The 21,633-nt window shown below is 42.6% G+C and overlaps 1 protein-coding gene across 1 annotated transcript in view; it reads left to right on the top strand.

Moving 5' to 3' along the window:
* EGFR (epidermal growth factor receptor) overlaps positions 1 to 21,633 on the top strand; it is a 217,481-nt gene that overhangs the window by 133,206 nt on the left and 62,642 nt on the right. The window contains exons 2-6 of the mRNA XM_002696890.6: positions 11,290 to 11,441; positions 12,287 to 12,470; positions 15,464 to 15,598; positions 20,210 to 20,278; positions 21,109 to 21,227. Of these exons, the coding sequence (XP_002696936.2) occupies positions 11,290 to 11,441; positions 12,287 to 12,470; positions 15,464 to 15,598; positions 20,210 to 20,278; positions 21,109 to 21,227 (659 nt within the window). The remainder of the gene's footprint in view (positions 1 to 11,289; positions 11,442 to 12,286; positions 12,471 to 15,463; positions 15,599 to 20,209; positions 20,279 to 21,108; positions 21,228 to 21,633) is intronic.

Here is a 21,633-nt window from a genome sequence, read left to right as displayed (position 1 = left end):
GAGCTTTCACATTCTAGAAACAGTAGTATCTGAGCACAATCAAGAATCTTCTGCAGCAGAAAGTTGGCTCAGGCTTCTCCCGAGTCAACTGAGAAGTTGTTAGTGATTTCTGAGTCAGTCTTTCCTCATCACTGAGCCCAGGAATTGGGATGGGCTTTGGGTCACATTGTAAACCAAGGAAAGAGGCTGCATGCCTCCCCCACTGAAATGCAACTTAAAAGGAATATTTAAAGTAAGTAGGAGTAAGTGAAAAAATTGTTCATTTTAAAACAAGCATTAAATAAAAATATGTAAATACACACAGCACACAAATCCCAACTGCGAAGGGTCAGATGAAGCTTTTTGCTAAATGAAAAATAACAAGAGTAGAGAATGTTGTGAACACAAAGCTAGGAGCTCTTCTAAGGGAATTCTTCTAAAAGACACACAATAGGTGTGGCTTCTTCAGGCTTAAGTGCCCAACACAGGTTCCCTGATCAGATATGGGTCCAAATGTGCCCCCTTTCAGGCCATGGGCTCTGCGTTAGCTATGGTCAGTGTCCACTGTTCCTCCCTCAGCAGCAGGAGCCACAGCTGTTCGCCAGGCCACACGTAACAATGTGAGCAGAAGGCAGAGGGGTCAACCTCTGGGAGAGCTTGGAAGGAAGGAAGCAATTCATTCTACTGGGACCCAGTCCAGATTTAACTCAGATTCAAGTTGTAGTAATATTTATTGAGTCTACCATGTGTCAGATGCTTTGAGCACAGATTCTCCCATTTCCCTGAACCCTCCCAAGAGTCCCTGTTTTATAGGTGAAGAAAAAGAACCTCAGCGTGATAGAAACATGGTCCCAGTAGTGTTGGGACCAGAGTTCTTACCCAGTCCTTATGGCTCTAAGGCCATTGGTCATTGACAGGTCATTGTAAAATTTGGATGCTCTTGCTCTGTAGTCAGAATGGATAGGGGGTTAGCTTGCCCCTTTTCTGACTTTTCAAATCCTTTATGACATGACTGTGACGGATTGGTTCAAATAGTTGTGCTGAGGACTTGACACGTTTTGGTAACTTTTTAAAAAGCAAGCAGCTCCTTGGTGAAATCAAGCCCCTTATCTTTTTAGGGAGATTACTTTTCTCCTTTTATTGTTTCTCATTTGTTCCCAGGGGCAAAAGGGATACAATGATGCCCCCACAGAAAGCAATTCCAGCCTGAAGCAGCATAATGCAAGCTCAGACTTGAAAAATGGCTTAGAAATCTCAGCCCTGTTAGCTCTTTTCACGTCTGAACCCTCCTCCCCCAAATCCATCCTTTCCCAAGCAGTCCCAGTAGACCAGCTTCCTTCTGTCTCCTAACATCTTTGCTCCCTTTCTTCTGCTCCTTTTTCCTGTAGGTTCCCTTGTAGGAGAGTCACAGGTCCTCTTTGACCTCCTGAATGTCTCACAGCAAAGGCTGGGCAGAACACCGTGGGACACTCGAGGAGCTAGTCCTGGCCTTACTGTGGCTGGCGCCAGTGGGGAAGCACAGGGAGGGGTGCTGGGAACATCTTTGTTTTCAGAAGAAACCTTTGGTGTCATGACCTCTCCTGGTGTTAGTGATCACTCCCTTGTTTAGCTGTTTGTTGTCATTTACTCTGGGTTCTTTTTTGGGGGGTAGGTGACTCTCTGTGTGTTCGATTTTCCTTATGCTCACGAGTAAACCAAGTTAAATGGGTATCTATTTAGAGACGTGGCCTTGAAACAATTGTGCATTAGTGACTTATTTTTAAAAACAAAATCAATAATGATAGGAGAAAACATTTAAAAGCACATTCGGATTGTCTTGGGGTTGGGGTAGACATGCCACATGGAGCCCACACCCAGTCTTTCCACAGAGAAACACTTGCAAGAAAGATCCTTACCCTCCATTCTGGTTTAGACATCTTTTATTTCCTTGCAAATTATGTATCTTTTCCAGAATTGTTTTCATTAAGAATGCATGGAGAAGTGATTCTTAGAGATAACTATAGAGAACCCAGGAAGGATCACTCATGTGTATCTCCAGATGACCCAGAGGAGGGCAATGCAGGGGAGAAGGAGAAATGAAATAAGTCTTATTTTCTTAGTGTGGCAAATTGTGGGACTGGGTGTAGTGGAGTCACCAAGCCCAGCGCCTGGCACTTTTAGGCAGCCTCCTCTTTGCTGGGAACATGGAGTGACTTCTTTGCTTTACTGTGAGGAACATAAGGAATGTTCCCATTGGCGACTTCTCCTCTTGCGGGCCTGGGTCCTTCAGTGGCTCTGTTGCATGGCTGGGGGAAGTCCTGTGATTATTTCGTGAGTAAAGTCATCTCCCCAAAGGGCTGGTATGTCTCTTCAGGGCAGTGAGCACTTCTGATTCATTCTTGACAACTGTTGTTGAGCCATTTTATTAAATGTGTTTTAGTTGAAGCAGTGAATGAACAGAAGAACAAGCAGCCCTCGTGGCCCTGGTGCCGACCACAGAGCAAGAGGGAACAAACGTTTGCTCAGTGGCCAGCAACATCTACAGCCGTGGCTCCCCAGGCTGGGGTGCTCTTCGGCCGGGCTGGTGTTTGGGTGAGCTCCAGAGGAACAGCACCCACCTTAGGGAGCATTCCCCAGCCTTCCTCATTAGGGGGAGTCACAGAGGCCTGGGCAGGATAGAAAGCCGCTGCCTTCTGCTCTCCAGGTCTCTACTGAAGAGGGTCAGCGGAGTCAGAGGTGAAAGGTGCAGGGAGACAGAGGCTGTCTTAAGTCAGACTCTGAACTGTCAAGGTTTGAACCGGTTTCAAGTAGTGGTCTTTGACACCCACCCCATTAGGAATATTCCCTTTCCCACTTTCCAGGCTTACCTCTGTGATGACCATCTGCCCCCCACCCCTTGCCTCCGTCCTGCTCTGCTCTTTCAAGTCTCCTGCTTTTAGACAGGCAGACCATCCCATTTCAGTGACCCTCTGTGGTGAGAGGGAGTAACAGCCCTTCCTCATTTAGGTGATAGGCAGGTCTCAGCAGTCACATTCTTGAGGAAGAGCTTTGAAATTTGTCTCTGCAACTGTGCAGTGTCAAGTACTGACCTTGTGGCCTCTGCACTGGCCCTCACTGCTCGGGTTGAAGGACTCACCTGAAAACACAGCAGGGCTCTGAAGAAGTAGGTCAGAAGCATGAAAATCGAAGTGGGGGTGAAGCATCCAGGTGATGGGTTGGCAGTGGCGTTTCTCGCTTGAGAGGCATGCCTGTGTGTGGAGAGAGCCCCGAGCGTGAGAAAGCAGTAGTCCCCAGCTAGGAGATTAGAAAAACAGAACCCAGCCGGGAGGAGGCGCTGACTCATGATATCTCTAGAAAGTAAAGACCAGACACACTAAATTCTCTCTTGTTTATATTTTCACATGGAGAGATTTTAAACCAATTCCAATCTTCTGTCCTTTCTTCAGTGTACCCTGCTCAGCATTTAATATTCACTCAAGGAACACTCTAACCACATGTAATCTAGTTCTGTACTACCTAATATAGATTCTGGTGTATAATCTGATAATGTCATTCATCTGCCCATGAATTTTCATTCAGTATTTGTCCATCTGTTTAAATAAGGAGGACCAGGCACAAATTGTGTTGCCAAATACTCAAAAAAGATTTATGGGGCTGAATGAATAAAAAATTAATGGGTATGGCTTTCTGAAATCTTTTCTGGTCCAGGTTCATTTTTGATCATCCCAAATAGGTAAAATTCATTTCTTACTTACCAGCCATTCAACTACCTATAAAAATGGAATGGACAACCAGCTCCATGATTCAAAAGTTTTTCATTTCCATTGTCAGAACCATTCTCTGGACAGCATCCAATAAAAGTGAACAGTAATGTCTTTAATTTTAGAATTTTAAAGCATCCTCAATTTTGACACAACACAGCAGTTCTGTTGACTGCATTTAAAGAAGAAATCCACCCCGCCGCCCCAAGAGGTGGGGGTAGTTTGCTGGTATCCTTGAAGACACGTAGGCAGAAATAGATTGCAGTGGTTTGCCTGCTCTGAATACTGCTGTAGCAAAGCCTCAATGTCAGACATGATTTGTATTTAGAGAAATGTGTGATTTATGAAGCACTTTTGTGTCCACAATCTCATTACTGCTCACAACTACCCTGTCAAGGGCATCAAGCTGGTCCTGTTGAGACCCAGAGAGTTGAGATAACTGGCTGGAGATCATCCCATAATGATACATCACAGTCTTCACACTGATTTGGAGATGTCTAAGTTGGCTTAAAGCTCAACATTCAGAAAACGAAGATCATGGCATCCGGTCCCACCACTTCATGAGAAATAGATGGGAAAACAGTGGAAACAGTGTCAGACTTTATTTTTCTGGGCTCCAAAATCACTACAGATGGTGACTGCAGCCCTGAAATTAAAAGACGCTTACTCCTTGGAAGGAAAGTTATGACCAACCTAGATAGCATATTCAAAAGCAGAGACATTACTTTGCCAACAAAGTTTCGTCTAGTCAAGGCTATGGTTTTTCCTGTGGTCATGTATGGATGTGAGAGTTGGACTGTGAAGAAGGCTGAGCGCCAAAGAATTGATGCTTTTGAACTGTGGTGTTGGAGAAGACTCTTGAGAGTCCCTTGGACTGCAAGGAGATCCAACCAGTCCATTCTAAAGGAGATCAGCCCTGGGATTTCTTTGGAAGGAATGATGCTAAAGCTGAAACTCCAGTACTTTGGCCACCTCATGCGAAGAGTTGACTCACTGGAAAAGACTCTGATGCTGGGAGGGATTGGGGGCAGGAGGAGAAGGGGACAACAGAGGATGAGATGGCTGGATGGCATCACTGACTCGATGGACGTGAGTCTGAGTGAACTCCGGGTGTTGGTGATTGACAGGGAGGCCTGGCGTGCTGTGATTCATGGGGTCGCAAAGAGTCGGACACGACTGAGCGACTGATGCGATCTGATCTGATGCTGTCACTGGAAACCTTCCACCACCCCTCCCCGAGCTGGTCTTCCCGGGATTCATGCACAGCAGTTAGCTCCCAAAAAAGTGGACACAATGTGCACAGGTCTCCTAACTTGTAGTTTATTTTTAAAAAGTCATAAACTTGGTTTGGGCTTACTTTAATGGCTAAGGGGAAAATTATAGGGAAGGAAATCAACCAGGTACTCTGTGTCCCAACTCTAAAACAAAATAGGTGTTGTTTTAAAGTCTTCTGCTTGTTAGCTTAGATTTGAGTTTGTAGATGTGTCGATCATGCCAAGGCTTGGCATGTTTAATCCAGTAGGTGTATTATAACGCACATTGCAAATTACCAAATATTTAAGAGGACTTTTTGAGTGTTATATGTGCATTTCCAAGTTGCAATGTAGATTGAAATTCAGTTTGACAACAGTCTTTGGATGCCTACAGGATGAGGACTATGTATTAGGTATGAAATTAAATATGATCAAATAAGAAACTGTTGATAAAATATAAAGTTTTGAAAAATAAAAATCTTTTCAAAATTATAATGAAACTTTTCCCATTCCACAAAACCTTTTATTAAAGCCACAATGAAAATTTAAATACTATTTTGTACTTTTTAAAAATCATATTTGTGTTTACTTTTATTATATGTTTTCCCAACTTTTTCATTATAATTTAACTGTAGGTCAACATTCCTACAAACTTATATGGATTAAATAAATTTCACAGGCCAGTCTGATGCTATAATCACAATTTATGACATTTTTCTATGGAATAAACTTACTCTCTACTCCCTGAAATGAATGTAAAAAATGTATTGATAGATCAGGAAGAAAATGGAACTTGGAATCTCTTCAATTCCATCATTATTGAAGAGACACCAAATCTGTGCAATGCATGGCTTTTCCCAAGGGCTACCATATGCAACTGTTCTGAATACCAATGAAGTGAAGAACCTGCAGCTTCCTTACCCTTCTAACAGTTTCTATATCTAGTATTTTATTTGGTTACTTCTAATTTTTAAAGCACTTCCATAAAGCCATTCAATTAATAATATGCAAAACTTTGAAGAACATTTCTCAATTTTTATGAAATGTATTTTATTAAAAGTGTCATTCTTTTGGCCTTGTTCAACACAGAGTTTTGTAAATTATCTCCTCAGTAATATATTATATGGTCACTGTAGAAAATTTGAAAAATGCAGAAACTCTAAGGAGGAAATAAGAAAAACACCCCAAACCCAGTATTCATAAAAGACTATTGTTAACAATTTTTCTTCCAATAACATTTCTGTGCATTTTTTTTTTCAGATGTATAAACATACACATTTTGAAATTACCACCATAACACAATTTGAGTAGGCAAAAGAAATGATTAATCCTGATACTATGAAACCTCTAGCAAGCTCTCTGAGTATCTTTTCTTTATTTATTTTTAAATCCATTATGTAAATATCTTATTTGAGATTTCCTTAAACCTTTTCAGGATGAAAGTGGGCAAAATCTTCCTTTGGTTTTTAAAGCTTAATCTAATACGTTAAGTAGCCTAGAATGATTTTACAGTAACCAACTAGAAAGTTGTGAGAACTGACACTGTCCTGCGACATCCTGCCTCCTTCTCTACCACCAGACACAGGGAAACAAGAAAGGCTGAGAGGTCCATGTCAAGTCATCCAAGACTCTGGTCACATGACCACTATCAGCCCATTGCTTTCACATCTAAAATGTAAACACAGCATGTGTATTCACATCCCAGCAGTCAGTCCAAGGAGATATATGTGTATTCCACTTCTCCCCACTCTTTGTATTTGCATAATAAATAATTTTAAGTAGTGATGAATGTGAAGAGAAAAGAAATCAGAAAAATGTGATAGAATTCAGTAGGGAAGACTTAAGCTGACCTGGTCCCAGAACAGGCTTTTCTGAAGGGATGTCATGTCCACCGAGGTAGAATCTCAGTGACAAAAGGGACACAAAAATGCAAAGACCTGGGGAGAAAGGGAAGAGTGTTCCAAGCAGATGGAAGAGCCCTGAAGGGGGCAGGAACCTGGTGGCTGGGAGAAACAGAGAGGCTTGGCTGGACCAAAGGGCAGGGGAGGGAGCCTGAGAGAGATGGTAGGAGGGGCACAAGCAGGGGCCCATCCTCTGTTCTGCTTCCCTGGGAAACTTGGATGGTTCAAACCCAGAGCAATGTGATGTGATTTCTGCTTCAAAATGAGGTACTCTGTGGGAAATGAGGCAATAATAAAAACAGACAGTTTTAGAGGCCATGTGGAGAGATTTGCAAGTGCCCAGGGACCTTGGCTGCCATTAATGCATAAAGAAAGCAAATTAAAACAATTAGGCAATTCCAAAAGTATCTAAGTGGATTTGGGAAAATCTGGAGAAACCTGTTTTAGTGTTATGTCTTAGCCTTACAGATTTGTCCAGGCTTGTGGGCAAAGAGAGAGGTACACCCCCACAATGACACAGGAAAGCCACAGGCTCTCCCTGTCAAATCAGGCATGTCTCAGGACTTAAAGGTGGCAGACTGTTTTATTTTCAATTCAAATAAATTGGGGGGTGGGGTTTGGTTCTTCAGAAAGAGAACAGCCTGACTCTGGACAGCACATGAACCCTGGTACCAGTGGTGCCATGTGAGTCCATGAGCAGAAGCCCCAGACAGGCAGAATTGTCCTAACTGGAAACACATCTGCAGTTTGTGGTGTCTGGGTCAGGGGCTGTCTGAACAGGGCCACGAGGGAGCTCCCAGGGTGACCATGATGTTCTGGGCATGACAGGAGTATAGGTTACACGCTGCATGCGTTTGTTGAAACTCATCAGTGCTACACTTATTACTGATTATCTCATAGTTTGTGGTGTGACCTCAATAACCACTGTCAGTAATCTTGAACTGTAACCAGTGGCATGTCAGGATGAAGGATACGGCTATCTGTGCCTTACTTTGTAATGCATAGAAAAAATTAGATGGTAGGTATGTGTTAAAGTGAACATAATAAAATGCTACTTTAAGGATGCTCACAGTACAATTCTGTTAGGTTTTTGTCCATTTATGAATCATCATAATAAATTGTGAAGATGAAAAGCTGAGTGCTTTGAAGACCCCCTTCTTGTTTCAGTAGAATTTGTCTTCAGATTTGCGGGAAGGAAAGCAAATCTCTATCATGTTATGTGGAGCTTGACACAAACACTTTTAATTGTCTAGTTTTCAAAGGCTTAGCCTAATGTAATATTGAATTCTCTCTGAATAAATTGCTTAAAAACCTAATCCTAAATGCATATTTCAATGAAATTCTTAAAGTACAATATATTTTTTCTTTCTTCTTCCCATTGGATAAATATTCTTCTCACAGAGTAACTCTATTTAATGCCCAGTATTTGAGTAAGCCAACCAAATGCGGCCAGTTCACACAGTATCACCGGACAAGGACACATCCACGGAGGTCCCAGCGTCTGTCTGGGCACACCTTCTGTCAAGGCAGCTGTCACAGTCCCCAATAGTTAGCTGTAACAAAAGAAACCTGAAGCTTTGTGTGCATTCACTTCTCAGAACAGCTCTGGGAGGCCAGAAAGGATTTTAGCAAGTCTGTATTTGAGAAAACCCTGCTGCGGAGCTCCGGGAAGTCCTTCAGTCTGCATACAGGGGAAGTGCTGACTGGAAGCTTTCTCCTGGCTGAGCTCAGAGCCTTTCCTCTCACAGCTTTGCCTTAGGTCTGCCTCACTAGTTAGTGATTTTTATTTTTCAATATTACTGATTTAATGGTCTCACATTTAAATGTCCTATATTACATAACATGAGATATTTGGTATAAAGATGGAGCCAAGATTATACCTTGTTCAGTCAAGAAACCCAGGCCAAGCCATTTGCATCCTCACCCCAGACCTGCTGTCTCCCTTTTTGTGTGTGGCAGAGAAGCCTCAGAATAAGCAGCCTTGTCATGTTTTCTGTTGCTACTTTAGTCATTAACCCAGGAGTAGGACTCAAGATGGATTTGCCTTCAGCTCAGTCCAATAGTGTGTTGGCTGCTTTTTCTTAAGAATAAACATGTTGGGCAGTTGGGCAATTTTTTGCCATTATTAAAAAATATGTCAACATTTTGCATGAAAATTTAGGTCTGTTTCCTCAGAATAGATTTTCCAAAGTAGGGGAATCATCATGACATAGACTTTAAGCATATTTATTTGTATGCACAGTCTGTCCATTGTTTCCAAAATGTTTTACAAATTAACATTCATATCAATAATGTGTAATGTTGCTATTGTCTTCCAAATATAGGATCTTTTTTTAAATTGGAAAGTAATTTATAGTAACTGTAAATAGCAAAGGGTCATGGTAGGTATTCATCAAATAAGTCCTTTCAGTGCTCATTTAGCACTTTTTGAAAGAATAAATAAAAACACAAGTGTAGTCCTTTTGCAATTATTTTCTTCTTTAACAGGGTAAACTTACCTGACATGTTTTCCTTTTTAACTGATGAAAGTCATTTTCACACAATTTAGTAATAAAAATAGTTCAGCCAAGAGAAATTTACAAATGGATATTTTTGAGCCTTTAAAATGAAAACATTTGTGATTGCTTTCATCCTTCTGTGTACAGAAGAAACCCTTCAGAAACATGCTCCAACACCCAGTTCTAGTCAACAGTGGTCACCTGGCTGGCATGAAGGGCATGACCAATACTTGGGGCTGCCTAGACCAGAGCTGACCAGTTAGGCTGAAATTTAGGGACCATAGCTTCCAAGGTGTGCCAACAGAAAGGTCACCTCTTGTTGTCAAAATCCGGCACTTCCACTGATGCTGGCATCTTTAAGGACCTTCGAATTGGGAAATCAGTCTGGCCTCATCTGTATGCACTGCAGCCAACTGTGTGCAGTGATTCCAACTTGAGGTTGCAATCAGAGCAGCCCACACTCCTAAGTGAAGGCAGCCAGAGATGTTGGGTCCGTCCCATGTTATGGTTGAAAGAGTGATGAAATCACCGTGCCCTGGAGCCGGTGCAGGGGGCTCTGTCTTGTGAACCATTGCAGTTCCCTTGTGAGCATTCTCTCTACCACCAAATTTGAAAGAGACCACAGAAGGGAGAAGAGGGAAATCCTCACAAAGTCAAAGAGGAAGTAAGGGTTGCTTCATATTTAATGGTGGTGTAAACGCTTCACGTTCATTATGTGCTGTCTGAACATGCGCTCAGTGCCTTGGCACCAAAATGCGAGAGCAGACAGTCAAATGATGCTCTGCAGAACACTACCGTGGGGAGGGAGCAAAGAACCTATCAAATAGAAATGCAGATTTGGGAAGAGTTCCTCAGGAAGTCCCCACATACTGACTCTGGTGTTGGTTTTGTGCTCAACCACCTGGTTGCAGATTGCAGCCCTGCCTGGTCAGGTCTGAATCAAACCCCCAAAGCCAGAGGCCATATTTCCTCACTTATGATAATTTTGGCTCAAAGTACAGTCGCTTACCAGCTCCCTGCTTCAAAAGTCCCAAACCTCTTTGTTTTCTTATGCTTGCCTATACATGTTGTTCAAAGAGCTAATTTATAAACATGGCTTTATTATAATCCTCTCCTTTGCTTTTAAATATAGACTACCAAATGTATTTTCATAGTCTGACTTCATCCCCTAATTTAAAATGTTTTCTTACGTTAAGTTTGACAGCTGAAAACATCAGGGCATTAAGTGTGCCGAGGCCACATCCCAGCAACTGATGCCAAACCCTTGCCCCTCCACCTGGGTGGCAGGCTCCTTAGAGTGTGGCAGACCCAAAGACATGCTGGTTTCTTAGCAACCAAGTATGTTTTCATGTTACTTTCTAAATTTTATGTAATATTTGATTTTATTCTTCGGTGCATCAGTTTAGAATATTTTTTGTCTCCGGTCAATGGATTTTAATTTACAGTCTTGTCATTGATTTTAGGTTGTACAAAGCTGTGGTAGGAAACTATGTTTGTAAATAGTCTTTCAACACATAATAATGTGACATGTTATCTTTTTACAAAGTAAAAGTTCATTATATATTTATTAACATTGTAAATATACAATTATTGTCTATTTTTTCATGCATTTTACTAAAACTCTTATAGACGGTTTGGTCTCAAAGATTTCCATAGGGTTTTCATCTGTTTCTCCTTGAATTTTTAATATTTTTAAACAGTTGCATGCATTATAGAGATGAACTAGTCCTTAGTTTGAACTGCATCTTGTATAAACTTTTAAATATTGTTTATCATGTTTGTCCTGAGTGGCCTTCAATCAGAATTACTATCCTAAGTCCCTGAAGCATGCAGTTAGTTGAAGATTGTGAAGATTGTTTTATTTTAGTTTTTCTACTTTACTTTATTTCATGTGATACCTTTTTTCCCTTGTTTCCAGTTTGCCAAGGGACAAGTAACAAGCTCACCCAGTTGGGCACTTTTGAAGACCACTTTCTGAGCCTACAGAGGATGTTCAACAACTGTGAGGTGGTCCTTGGGAATTTGGAAATTACCTACATGCAGAGTAGTTACAACCTTTCTTTTCTCAAGGTTAGTTCAATGAATTTGATCCTTACCCGAATACAGTAGAAGTAAATAAAGTAAATATAAGTAAATAAGGCCTTGGCAGAATTTAATTGGCAGTGTATTTACTTTTACTATGGCAATTACTTACACATGCAAGTTTTATGGAAAGGTCACTTTACCAGATAGTGTCAAGTTGTAGCTATAAAAGAATAGCAAAGAGAAATAAACTAGCCTGTCATTCTGCTATCATTGTGGACACTAATCTTTTAACCAGCACTGCAGCCATGGTATCCTGCTATACTGGCTGTTTGAAAAAAAAGAAAGAAGACCTGCTTTGTAGCCCTTGCCTGTTTTCTTGGTATAAATACTCCCACCACGGTTGATTTCTGGCTACCAAGAGTTTAAAAACTAGTTCACAAAACTCCCATATGTTTTGCAATAGGCTCCAGTGAGCCAATCGGAGCCAGCCTTAAAAGCTTCTGAGTTGGTGTAGTTAAACTTAGGATTTGATTGGTTTTCTTCTGGGTTTGTTTGTTTGCTTTTGATGGAAAGCCTGCAAGACAAATACAAAATAAATTAATAAAATGTTTCCATTTTCTGCTAAGTCTGTTAAACACCAGGCAAAATGAAAGTCACAGCATTCCTCAGTAATGCACATGGTCCATTGTTACTGCTGTCAAGCTCAAGAGGCAAAAATGCAGGAATCACTATAAATCTTGTTACCTCCCATGGGGTCAGTGGTAATTATCTACATGATTTGTCAACCACTCCTGTTCAGCTAGGTGTCCTGGGCTCTCTGGATCCACTTTAGATCTTGCGTTCATGGTTCCTCCAAAGAGAAATAATATGTTCATGTTTTATTTCCTTAGACCATCCAGGAGGTTGCCGGCTATGTACTCATTGCCCTCAACACAGTGGAGAAGATTCCGCTGGAAAACCTGCAGATCATCCGAGGAAATGTGCTTTATGAAAACACCCATGCCTTAGCCGTCTTATCCAACTATGGAGCAAACAAAACCGGACTGAGGGAGCTGCCCTTGAGAAACTTACAGGGTGAGAGCAGGGCGCAGGAGGCTATAGTACGAAGAGCGACTTGGACGGTACTTAGCAGACTGGGTGCTTTTCTGAATTCCACTCAGGGAAGACTTTTGCTTTGCATGCCAGCCATATGCAAGAGACAGTGAGTAGAAGTTCTAAGAAGACAGTAGGTAATAGGGCAGGAAGGGAAGAGTTAAGCCAAGTACAGGTTCTGTCTTGTTCATGGAAATGTATCCAGAGAGTTACAAAATAAATTAAGACATGGTAAAGGTTCTGGAAAAAGGAGAGTATGACCAGATGACGGGACTGGAATGCTCAGGTAGTCCGCCAGTCACTGCCTGGACCTCATGTATAAGGGACAAAGAGTAAAAATCCAACCACTGTCTGAGACATTTTCCAGAGTCACACTATTATACAGAAAGCCATTTTTAAGTTTGTAAGGATAGAGAATAAAGGTATTACAGGCGAAGTTTGAGTTCTTGTGGGGAGGGCACTTACGAGGGTGCTGTGAGAGAAAACTGTGGAAAAACGGCAAGTTGATTTTTAAAATTTGAAGATAACGATGACTGTGGCAGGTACAGTGCCAGCCATGTTAAATTGGTAACTTAATTTAATGCCCCTCACCTTCTTTCAGAGCAAGTGGTATACTCTGCCATTTTACAAAAAAAAAAAAAAAAAAAAATTGGTCAAAGTAACCCTCTTGAATTCCTACAGGAGTGAGGAAATGGCCAGGGTTGGCCACCCAGACCATGCCACAGAGCCCTAACCTTCTCTCATGCCTCACGGCTCTGATGGGCAGCGGGGCCAGCCCTGAAGGGGCTGAGAGCAGAGGACACACAGCAGAGGAGGGTCGCGGTACGGGGCCTGACCCCAGGCCGGGGTGCAGGGCGGGCTGACTGTCCAAGCCCCATGGCGCCTGTGTGCGGGTCAGCTCCTGGGCTCTGTGTTTATGAAATGGCCTTAGGGCTCCCCTCAGCCTCCCACACCGTTGGGTGCGGTGCTGGCACTGGGCTGTGCTGTCCTCGCCCTCAGCCCACCGGGATGCCTCCCAAAGTTGCTGTCTCGTGGTGCCAGGCAGAGGCAGGTGGGGGCGCAGACTGTCAGTTTCCAGCCCCAGCTCTATCAGCTCCATGGCTCACCAGCCAGGCACCTGGGAGTGGGTTCTTTCTGTGATTTCAAAAATGGGGGGGACAATGATAACAGACTCCCCAGGGTTGTTGAGAAGATTAAGTGAATTACTGCAGACAAAGCCCCAGGGAGCTGTTTCTGTGCTTGGTATTATTCCTGTTGTGAGTATTAGGGTTGTATCAATTCAGATTATTTAATTTTATTAAATAATCCTCTAATTTGGATTATTCAACATGAATTACAACCCACTCCAGCATTCTTGCCTGGAGAATCCCATGGACAGAAAGGAGCCTGACGGGCTATAGTCCATGCAGTTGCAAAAGTGTCAGGTATGACTTAAGGACTAAACAACAACAGTTGATAACACGGGCCTCTGGTCATCCCGCTGCTGTCCCCTTGGCCTTCCTGCTCCTGGTCTGTCATCGTGAGGCTCCTGAAACCCCAGCTCTCTCTTCTATGTCTCCAGCTCTGGCCTCTCATGAGTTTATCCCTTGACTCTGGCTCCCTCCTAAGTGAAGCTTTTCACTTGGTTGTCCAGCTGTCATATCTGATTTCACACCCAAAACAAGATGTGGCCCTTTCCGACCCCCCAGCCTGCCTTCTGTGACTGCAGCCCCTCCCCACCATCTGCCGAAGGAACTGCTTACCTGGCCCCTCACGGCCTCTGCTGGGGCTGTCTATCCGCCTGGAGCACACTGAGCCCACTTCCATCTGGGTTCCTCCACATGTTCTCTTCCCAGAGATGTTATTCTTTCCAATAGCCAAAGAGAGCTTCCCCAGAAGAACTCTTCCTTTTCCGTGTCCTCTCCCACTCTGGGATGCTTGGCATTGCTTACATATCTAGAATTGAGTTATGGTCAGAGGACCATGTGAGGATTAGCTCAGGCCATGCATATGTCTGACTACTAGGTAGTACAGTGGTAAAGAGATTCAATAGACGCAGGTTCGATCCCTGGGTCAGGAAGACCCTCTGGAGGAGGAAATGGCAACCCACTCCAGTATTCTTGCCTGGAAAATTCCATGCACAGAGGAACCTAACAACCCATGGGGTTGCAGAGTCAGACACAACTGAGTGACTGAGCATGCATGCATGTAAAGCAGCTGGCACAGTGCCAGCCTCGTCATGGGTCATGGTCCTCTGTGAACAAGAGGTTACTGACTATGCATTGCCCCTCACATGCTTGTCCTTTCTTAGAGAGGAGCCAGCAGGAATCATTCATCTCCGCATGCCTCACAGCACTCACTTCCATGTTCTGTGCACAGAAGCCATTCGGTAAATGTTTGCATAAGTGTCATGGGGGAATACTTGCCCTCTGCTCCAGCTCAAGTTTTCTTATCACCCCTGGTGTTTCACGTCATGCCAACTCTTCCTTTGAGCAGTTGAACAGTTTTAAGTCTTTGCCTTCCCTTGGCCACACAGTCTCTTCATCACACATACAGATCCTTCCTGCTCCTCTTTCCCCACTTTCCCAAGCACCACAGTATCTTCCCTTCCACCCACCCTCCCTGTCCCATCTGCCCTTTCACACTGTCATCACGCGGTGACCCCGGTCCGGCTGGGACCAGCCAGCCTCCCTGGGAACCACCAACTTACTATATACCTGTCATTCATGCTACTTGACTAAAGCATTATCTTCCCATGGCCCCTGATTTCTAAATTCTGGTCATTCATTGTTCAAAGACCCAGTGCAGGGGAATCCCAACTCCTCCATAGAGGAATCCATCAGCTCACTTTCCACTGCCCCACTGCAGTGCCAGGGAGTCTCATTTGCATGCTGCCATCTCTTAACAGAAGGTAAAATGTGAAGAAGCATATGCATACTTCACAAGAGTTTAGAAGAGATGGCAAGTTTGCTCATGGGGGTTCCTTTCTCATGTAGAAATTCTGCAAGGTGCCGTGCGATTCAGCAACAACCCTGTCCTCTGCAACGTGGAGACCATCCAGTGGCGGGACATCGTCAACCCTGATTTTCTAAGCAACATGACAGGAGACTTTCAGAACCAGCAGGGCAACTGTAAGTGTTCCACAGTGCTCCCCCCCACCCCACCCCCGGATTGCAGCTCATAAGGCAGGGTGGAGCTGTAGAGTTGGGGTGGGAGCCAGAGAAGGCACAGTTCATGTTAAGTTACATGAATCTACAGCAAAAATAAGTAGTAAACAGATTATATGCTCACTAGAAGAGCACCTATTTAAGACAGAAATAGGTTTGTTTTTCGTGGTGACAGCTCACTTGCTTACAGGTCACACACACACACACACCCCGGCCCTGCCAGGGCAGCTGAGCTGTCATGTGGCATTGAGAAAAGCCCATCGTGCCAACCCTGGCAAGGGGCTTCTCTCATCCTGTTTGAGGAGACTAACCAAGCTTTTGTAGCTTCCGATTTTCTGCTGAGGCTCAAAGTGGCGCCAGGCCCTTTGGAAGCTTTGAGGCTCAGCTCTGCCCTTCTGCTCCTAGGTCCCGGGCACTCCCACATGGATGGAGTACCCGGCAGAACTAAGGAGCACATGGAGATAAGCTTGTCCACATTTAACTAGTGCCCATGACCTAGTCCCCAGTATTCATCAATAAAGGGAGCAGCTAGCCAGGACCACGCTGCAGGTCAAGTCTCCCCGTTAGCACCCTTGACATACCTCGTGGGAAACTTTGAGGACCCCAGTTTCCAAGTAGCCTGCTCCCTTCCTGATCTCCCTCACCTTTCAGGCTTTTAAAATAAGAAGCCCTCACCATTTCCTGCTTCTCTGTTTTCCAAAAACTGTGCAGTGGATGCATGGGTGCTTTTTTTACTTTTTTTTTTTTTTTGGTGTTTTTGGTCTTAGAATTTGAAGCTGATATGGATCTTAAAAATCAACTAAAGCTGCTTTGTTTTTTGCTTGTTTTTCTTTGACTTGATTGATTAGTTATGATGAAATACCTCTAAGATGAATTTACCATCTTAGCCGTTTTTAAGTGTACAGTTCAGTAGCATTAAGCACATTCACATCGCTATGCAGCCATCACCACCAGTCGTGTATTTTCCTCTTGACAAACTAAAACTGTCCCCACCGACCACTAACTCTCCACCCCCAGGCTGTGCATCCATCATCTTACTTTCAGCCTACGAATTAGACAACTTTAGGTGCCCTATATGAGTAAAATCACACAGTATTTGTCCTTTTGTGACAAATTTGACAAATTTGTACTTTTGTGACTGACTTCTTTCACTGAACACAGTGTCTTCAAGAGCCATCCAAGTTAGAGCATGTGTCAGAACTTCCTTCCTTAATATGGCTGAATAATATTTCATTTGTTTATACATTCATCTGTCAATGAGCACTTGAATTGCTTGAGTTGCTTCCATCTTTTGACAGTTGTGGACAAAATGCTGCTGTGAACATGGGCATTGAGCCCTTTGACTTTGTAAATGCATTATTCCAACAGATACCCAACTGACCTACTTTGCTTGCAAGAAAGCAAAAGCTTTCTTTTACAATGTAAAATTTTACATTTTCCAGAGATGGAGGTTAGCCTTTGCTCAGCAATCTGATGTACAGTGGGGAGGTTAAATTGTGTAAATTTGTAACAACAACAATAACAACAACAACAAAAAATAAAACTGACATGGAAAGGCTGTGAGCGTAATATGGTTTTGCTATAGATCAAATCAGGTACCCAAAGTAGCTCACCTGCCCTCCTTACGCCATAGCTGCAGAAATGACCTGGCAAAACAGTGTTGGGAAAGACAAATGGTGAACAGGTTTATGCAATAATAAGATTCAAATATTACAAAGCTACGGCAATAAACCAAGATGGTATTGGTTTAAGAATAGACATATAAAAATAAGCCATAGACAAATAAGACAGTCGCTTTCACTTTTCACTTCCATGCATTGGAGAAGGAAATGGCAACCCACTCCAGTGTTCTTGCCTGGAGAATCCCAGGGACACCAGCCTGGTGGGCTGCTGTCTATGGGGTTGCACAGAGTCAGACACGACTGATGTGACTTAGCAGTAGCAGCAGCTGAATCAAATGTCCATAAAGAAATGTCATTGTAAGCAAATAAGAAAAGAATTAAATATTTAATATATTATTCTGGAATGTAACTACTAAAGGAAAAATACCTAAGTGACAGAACTATTAACGGAGTTTTTTTAAAGGAACTAAGGATATTAGGTTAGTCACATTGGAAATTACAAAACTACCATCACCCGTTACCTGTGTTTCCCTCATTAGTTGCCTGACCAGGGACAAACTCACAGTCTTGCTCCTCTCAACTGGAGCTTTCAGGTCACAGATGACTTCTGAGAGCTTGTTTCATGTCATCTTTACCCAAAAAATCTCATAAGGTGATTTAAGTGTTTTATGGACATGGGTTTTATGGACAGAAAAGTTACTTAATATTACGTTATTATTGATGTAGTTTGGAATTTGAAGTTAGAATGGGTAAGTTTACTCAAGAGGAAATTGAAATAAATCTATAATCCACTTCATATACCACTGTAAATTCCAAATGCAGGTTAAACATAAAAAATGTTGAGTGTATATATAAGTGCTAGAAAGAAACATAAAAATAAATATTTGTAATATCAAGTTGAATAAAAGCCAAAGTTAGATACTATAAAAGAAAACTTCCATATAAAAAAATATTAATGATAGGAAAATACTGTGCAGCTTCTGATTGCCTTGAAAAGGTTAATATTCTTGCTATGTGACTATGTAATGTAGTCTTCTAAATCCTAAGAAAAAGGTGACTACCTCTCCAAAAATGGGTCAAGGACATGAGCAGCCGCCCTCTCCCCATCACACACACACACACACACACACAGCCAAAAATAAAGTAAAATATTATTTGTCACTGTATTACAAATGGTTAAAATAAAATAAAGAAGCATCATTTTTGCCTTTGCTAAAGACATATGTTCCTTTTGATTTTTCAGTGCCTATATTGCAAAGAAACAGAAATTTACATAGTCTACTTGTGGGCATGTAAGTTAATTTTGGCACTATGTATTGAAGTTTTAAAGTATGCATGCCTCTGGCCTATGAACATCATGTCTAGGAATATTAAGGAAAAAATGAGAGGAATGAAAATTGTAAAGGATGCAGAAAAATATTTTTGTTCAAGCATATTCCTTATATCCTTGTGTTTAATACATTTCAAAGGAAACTTATGTCTAAAAACAAGAGATTGGAAAAAAAAAAGAAAAAATAAAAACAAGAGATTGGTTAAATAAATTGTGGTACAGCCCTGCCATTAAAAATTCATGTTATTGTGCATTGAACCTGGACTGGCGACTCATTTCATATATGATATTGATATATGGCAAAACCAATACAATATTGTAAAGTAAAATAAAATAAAATAAATTAAAAAAATAAATAGAATAAAGTAAAATTTAAAAATTAAAAAAAAATAAAAAATTCATGTTAGGTAGAAGGATATTTAAAGGCATGGAAAATTGTCATAATGTATCATGAATTATTAAGTTATAATGCAATGTGTAATGTGATATTAATTCTTATATATAGATATACTTATGCCTATATTGTGGAGAAGGCAATGGCACCCCACTCCAGTACTCTCGCCTGGAAAATCCCATGGACGGAGGAGCCTGGAAGGCTGCAGTCCATGGGGTCACTGAGGGTCGGACAAGACTGAGCAACTTCACTTTCACTTTTCACTTTCACGAATTGGAAAAGGAAATGGCAACCCACTCCAATACTCTTGCCTGGAGAATCCCAGGGACGGGGAGCCTGGTGGGCTGCCGTCTATGGGGTCGCACAGAGTCGGCACGACTGAAGCAACTTAGCAGCAGCAGCAGCATGCCTATATTGATTACCTCTGGATGATCCTCAATTCTTCTTTTTGCTTTTTCCTGTTACTCATATTTTAAATAATCTCTGTGATTCTTTTTTTGTCACAGAAGTTTAAGAATATAATCATAAACAGACTTTGAATTCCTTAATTGGCAAATATTTCCTGTGTTATGGAAAGATGTCATTAAACATTTTTATTTTAAATATTTTCTTTTATAAACTTATATGCTTATAATAGAAATTTGAAAATATGGTGACATATAGGGTAAAAAGGAAAGATCACGTGGTGTCACTGTACAGATGTAACCACACTCTACATACCTACCTGTTACTTTGCTCTTTCCTCTTAGGTTTCTCTCTCTCTGTCTGCCTTGTCTCCATTTCTGTCTCTTCTCCCGGTGTATGACTGACACCATCCGTTTGGGGCTCAGCTGCCCATCTTTCAGGATTTTGAGAAGCACCAGCATTGCACTAGGGCCTTTCACCCCTGGGATCAACTATAAACCTTGTTGGTCATACTGAAGGGGTGCCCTCGTCCCACCATCACTTGGCAAATCATCTCTTCCATTTAAAACTGAAATTCTCCCAGAGACTGAATTCTCCTGACTGTAGCAGGCTTTGGGACATATATTAAGTCCCTTGGGTTTTTTCCCTCATGAGAGTCTTTTTAAATCATCTTGCAAACCAACCAGCTGAACAAGTAGAGAATAAGAAATTTGAAAGCTCTTGTTTCTAGGCTGCAGCTCTGCTTAGAGGCTGGGGCAGGTGTTATCAGTTTCTCGTTCCCTTTCCCTGTGATTATGAATTTAACTATTACTTTTATATTTTAGGCCCAAAGTGTGATCCAGCCTGTCTCAACAGAAGCTGCTGGGGTGCCGGGGAGGAGAACTGTCAGAAATGTGAGTCAGGAACAGAATTTCACTGGCCACCTTCTCCCCTTACACTTGGCTGATGGTATTGATATTCGTTTTCCCTTTGAAGACTCCAAGCATCGTTGATTTTAAGGCCAGATGTTAGCAGTTACATGAATGACAGTCTTGCACATCTCCCCGCATGCGGTTAGTCCAGCATGGGCCACTGCTGGCATTGCAGCCTGGCGTGAACCAGTGCAGGCCTGCCACCCAGGCATTCTCTCTGAACAGTAGTTTGGGTTTTCCTGGAAACGGAGGCTTGTCTCTGTTTCTTGCATCACGACACCTCCTGTGTCCTCTCCCTTCCTGCCCCTCTTTTGGGTACCCACCTCCAGAGAAGCAAGAGCAGCTTCTTGAAGGGGATTTTTCTGCGGGAATCCTAGCTTAAGACCATGAATGACCAGGAAATCTAGGGACATGTCAGCTTGATCTGTGTTTAGGTCAAATTGTGATGTGATTGTTATGCCCTTTTAAACACTGCCTTCTGACAGGCGTTATGTTATTTGTACATACTTTCTGTTACCCCAAAACTCAATTCTTGTCAGTCTCTAGTTTAACAAGTCTGAAAGTCCAGAGTTAATCTGAGTCAGTTCTAAGTGATTAAAAACAAGTAGAAAAAAGAAAACATACAGTAAGAAAGATCAAGATGAGTTGAGTTTAGCAGAACAAGCATGTTTGGGAACTTAAGTGTAGAATCACTAAATTCATCCTTGTTATCAGTCTTTCATCGCCATTTGCAAGTGCTCCCAGGGTCCCTGAGAAGTGATCCTTCCACCTTCCTGACCCCGCAGCTCACGGTGGCCTTTGCTTCCTTTCAGTGACCAAAATCATCTGTGCCCAGCAGTGTTCCGGGCGCTGCCGTGGCAGGTCCCCCAGTGACTGCTGCCACAACCAGTGTGCCGCTGGCTGCACAGGGCCACGGGAGAGCGACTGCCTGGTAAGACACACCGCAGCTTCTGCGGCCCAAAGTTCAGGGGCCTCCCTTTGACTGAAATGTGCTGACTGATGTTTGCAGCCACCAGGTAACAAAGCATCTTTCAGTGACCGGCCTTCACCACCTACTTGATGACCTTGGGTAAATTATGTGACCTCACCTACCGTTACGTGGTCTAAAGAGCACGATGTATGTGGCATCAACACCCGAGACCAGGGCACAGAATGAGCCAAATACTAACTGTGTTATTTGTCCCTCATGTCTGCTGTGGCCAGCACCAGTGTCAGCACCATTTATTGCTCCGCTCAATTCTCCTTACAACCTAGAGAGCTAAGGCTTCAGGGACCCCTAAAATGTCCCCAGTGAAGTTAGGCGATCACACAGATCCTCAGGGGCAGGACAGCTGGAC

This window comes from Bos taurus, chromosome 22, assembly GCF_002263795.3.
Source record: "Bos taurus isolate L1 Dominette 01449 registration number 42190680 breed Hereford chromosome 22, ARS-UCD2.0, whole genome shotgun sequence".
In the NCBI taxonomy this organism is placed as follows: Eukaryota; Metazoa; Chordata; class Mammalia; order Artiodactyla; family Bovidae; genus Bos; species Bos taurus.
This window is presented reverse-complemented; position numbering and strand designations above follow the sequence as displayed.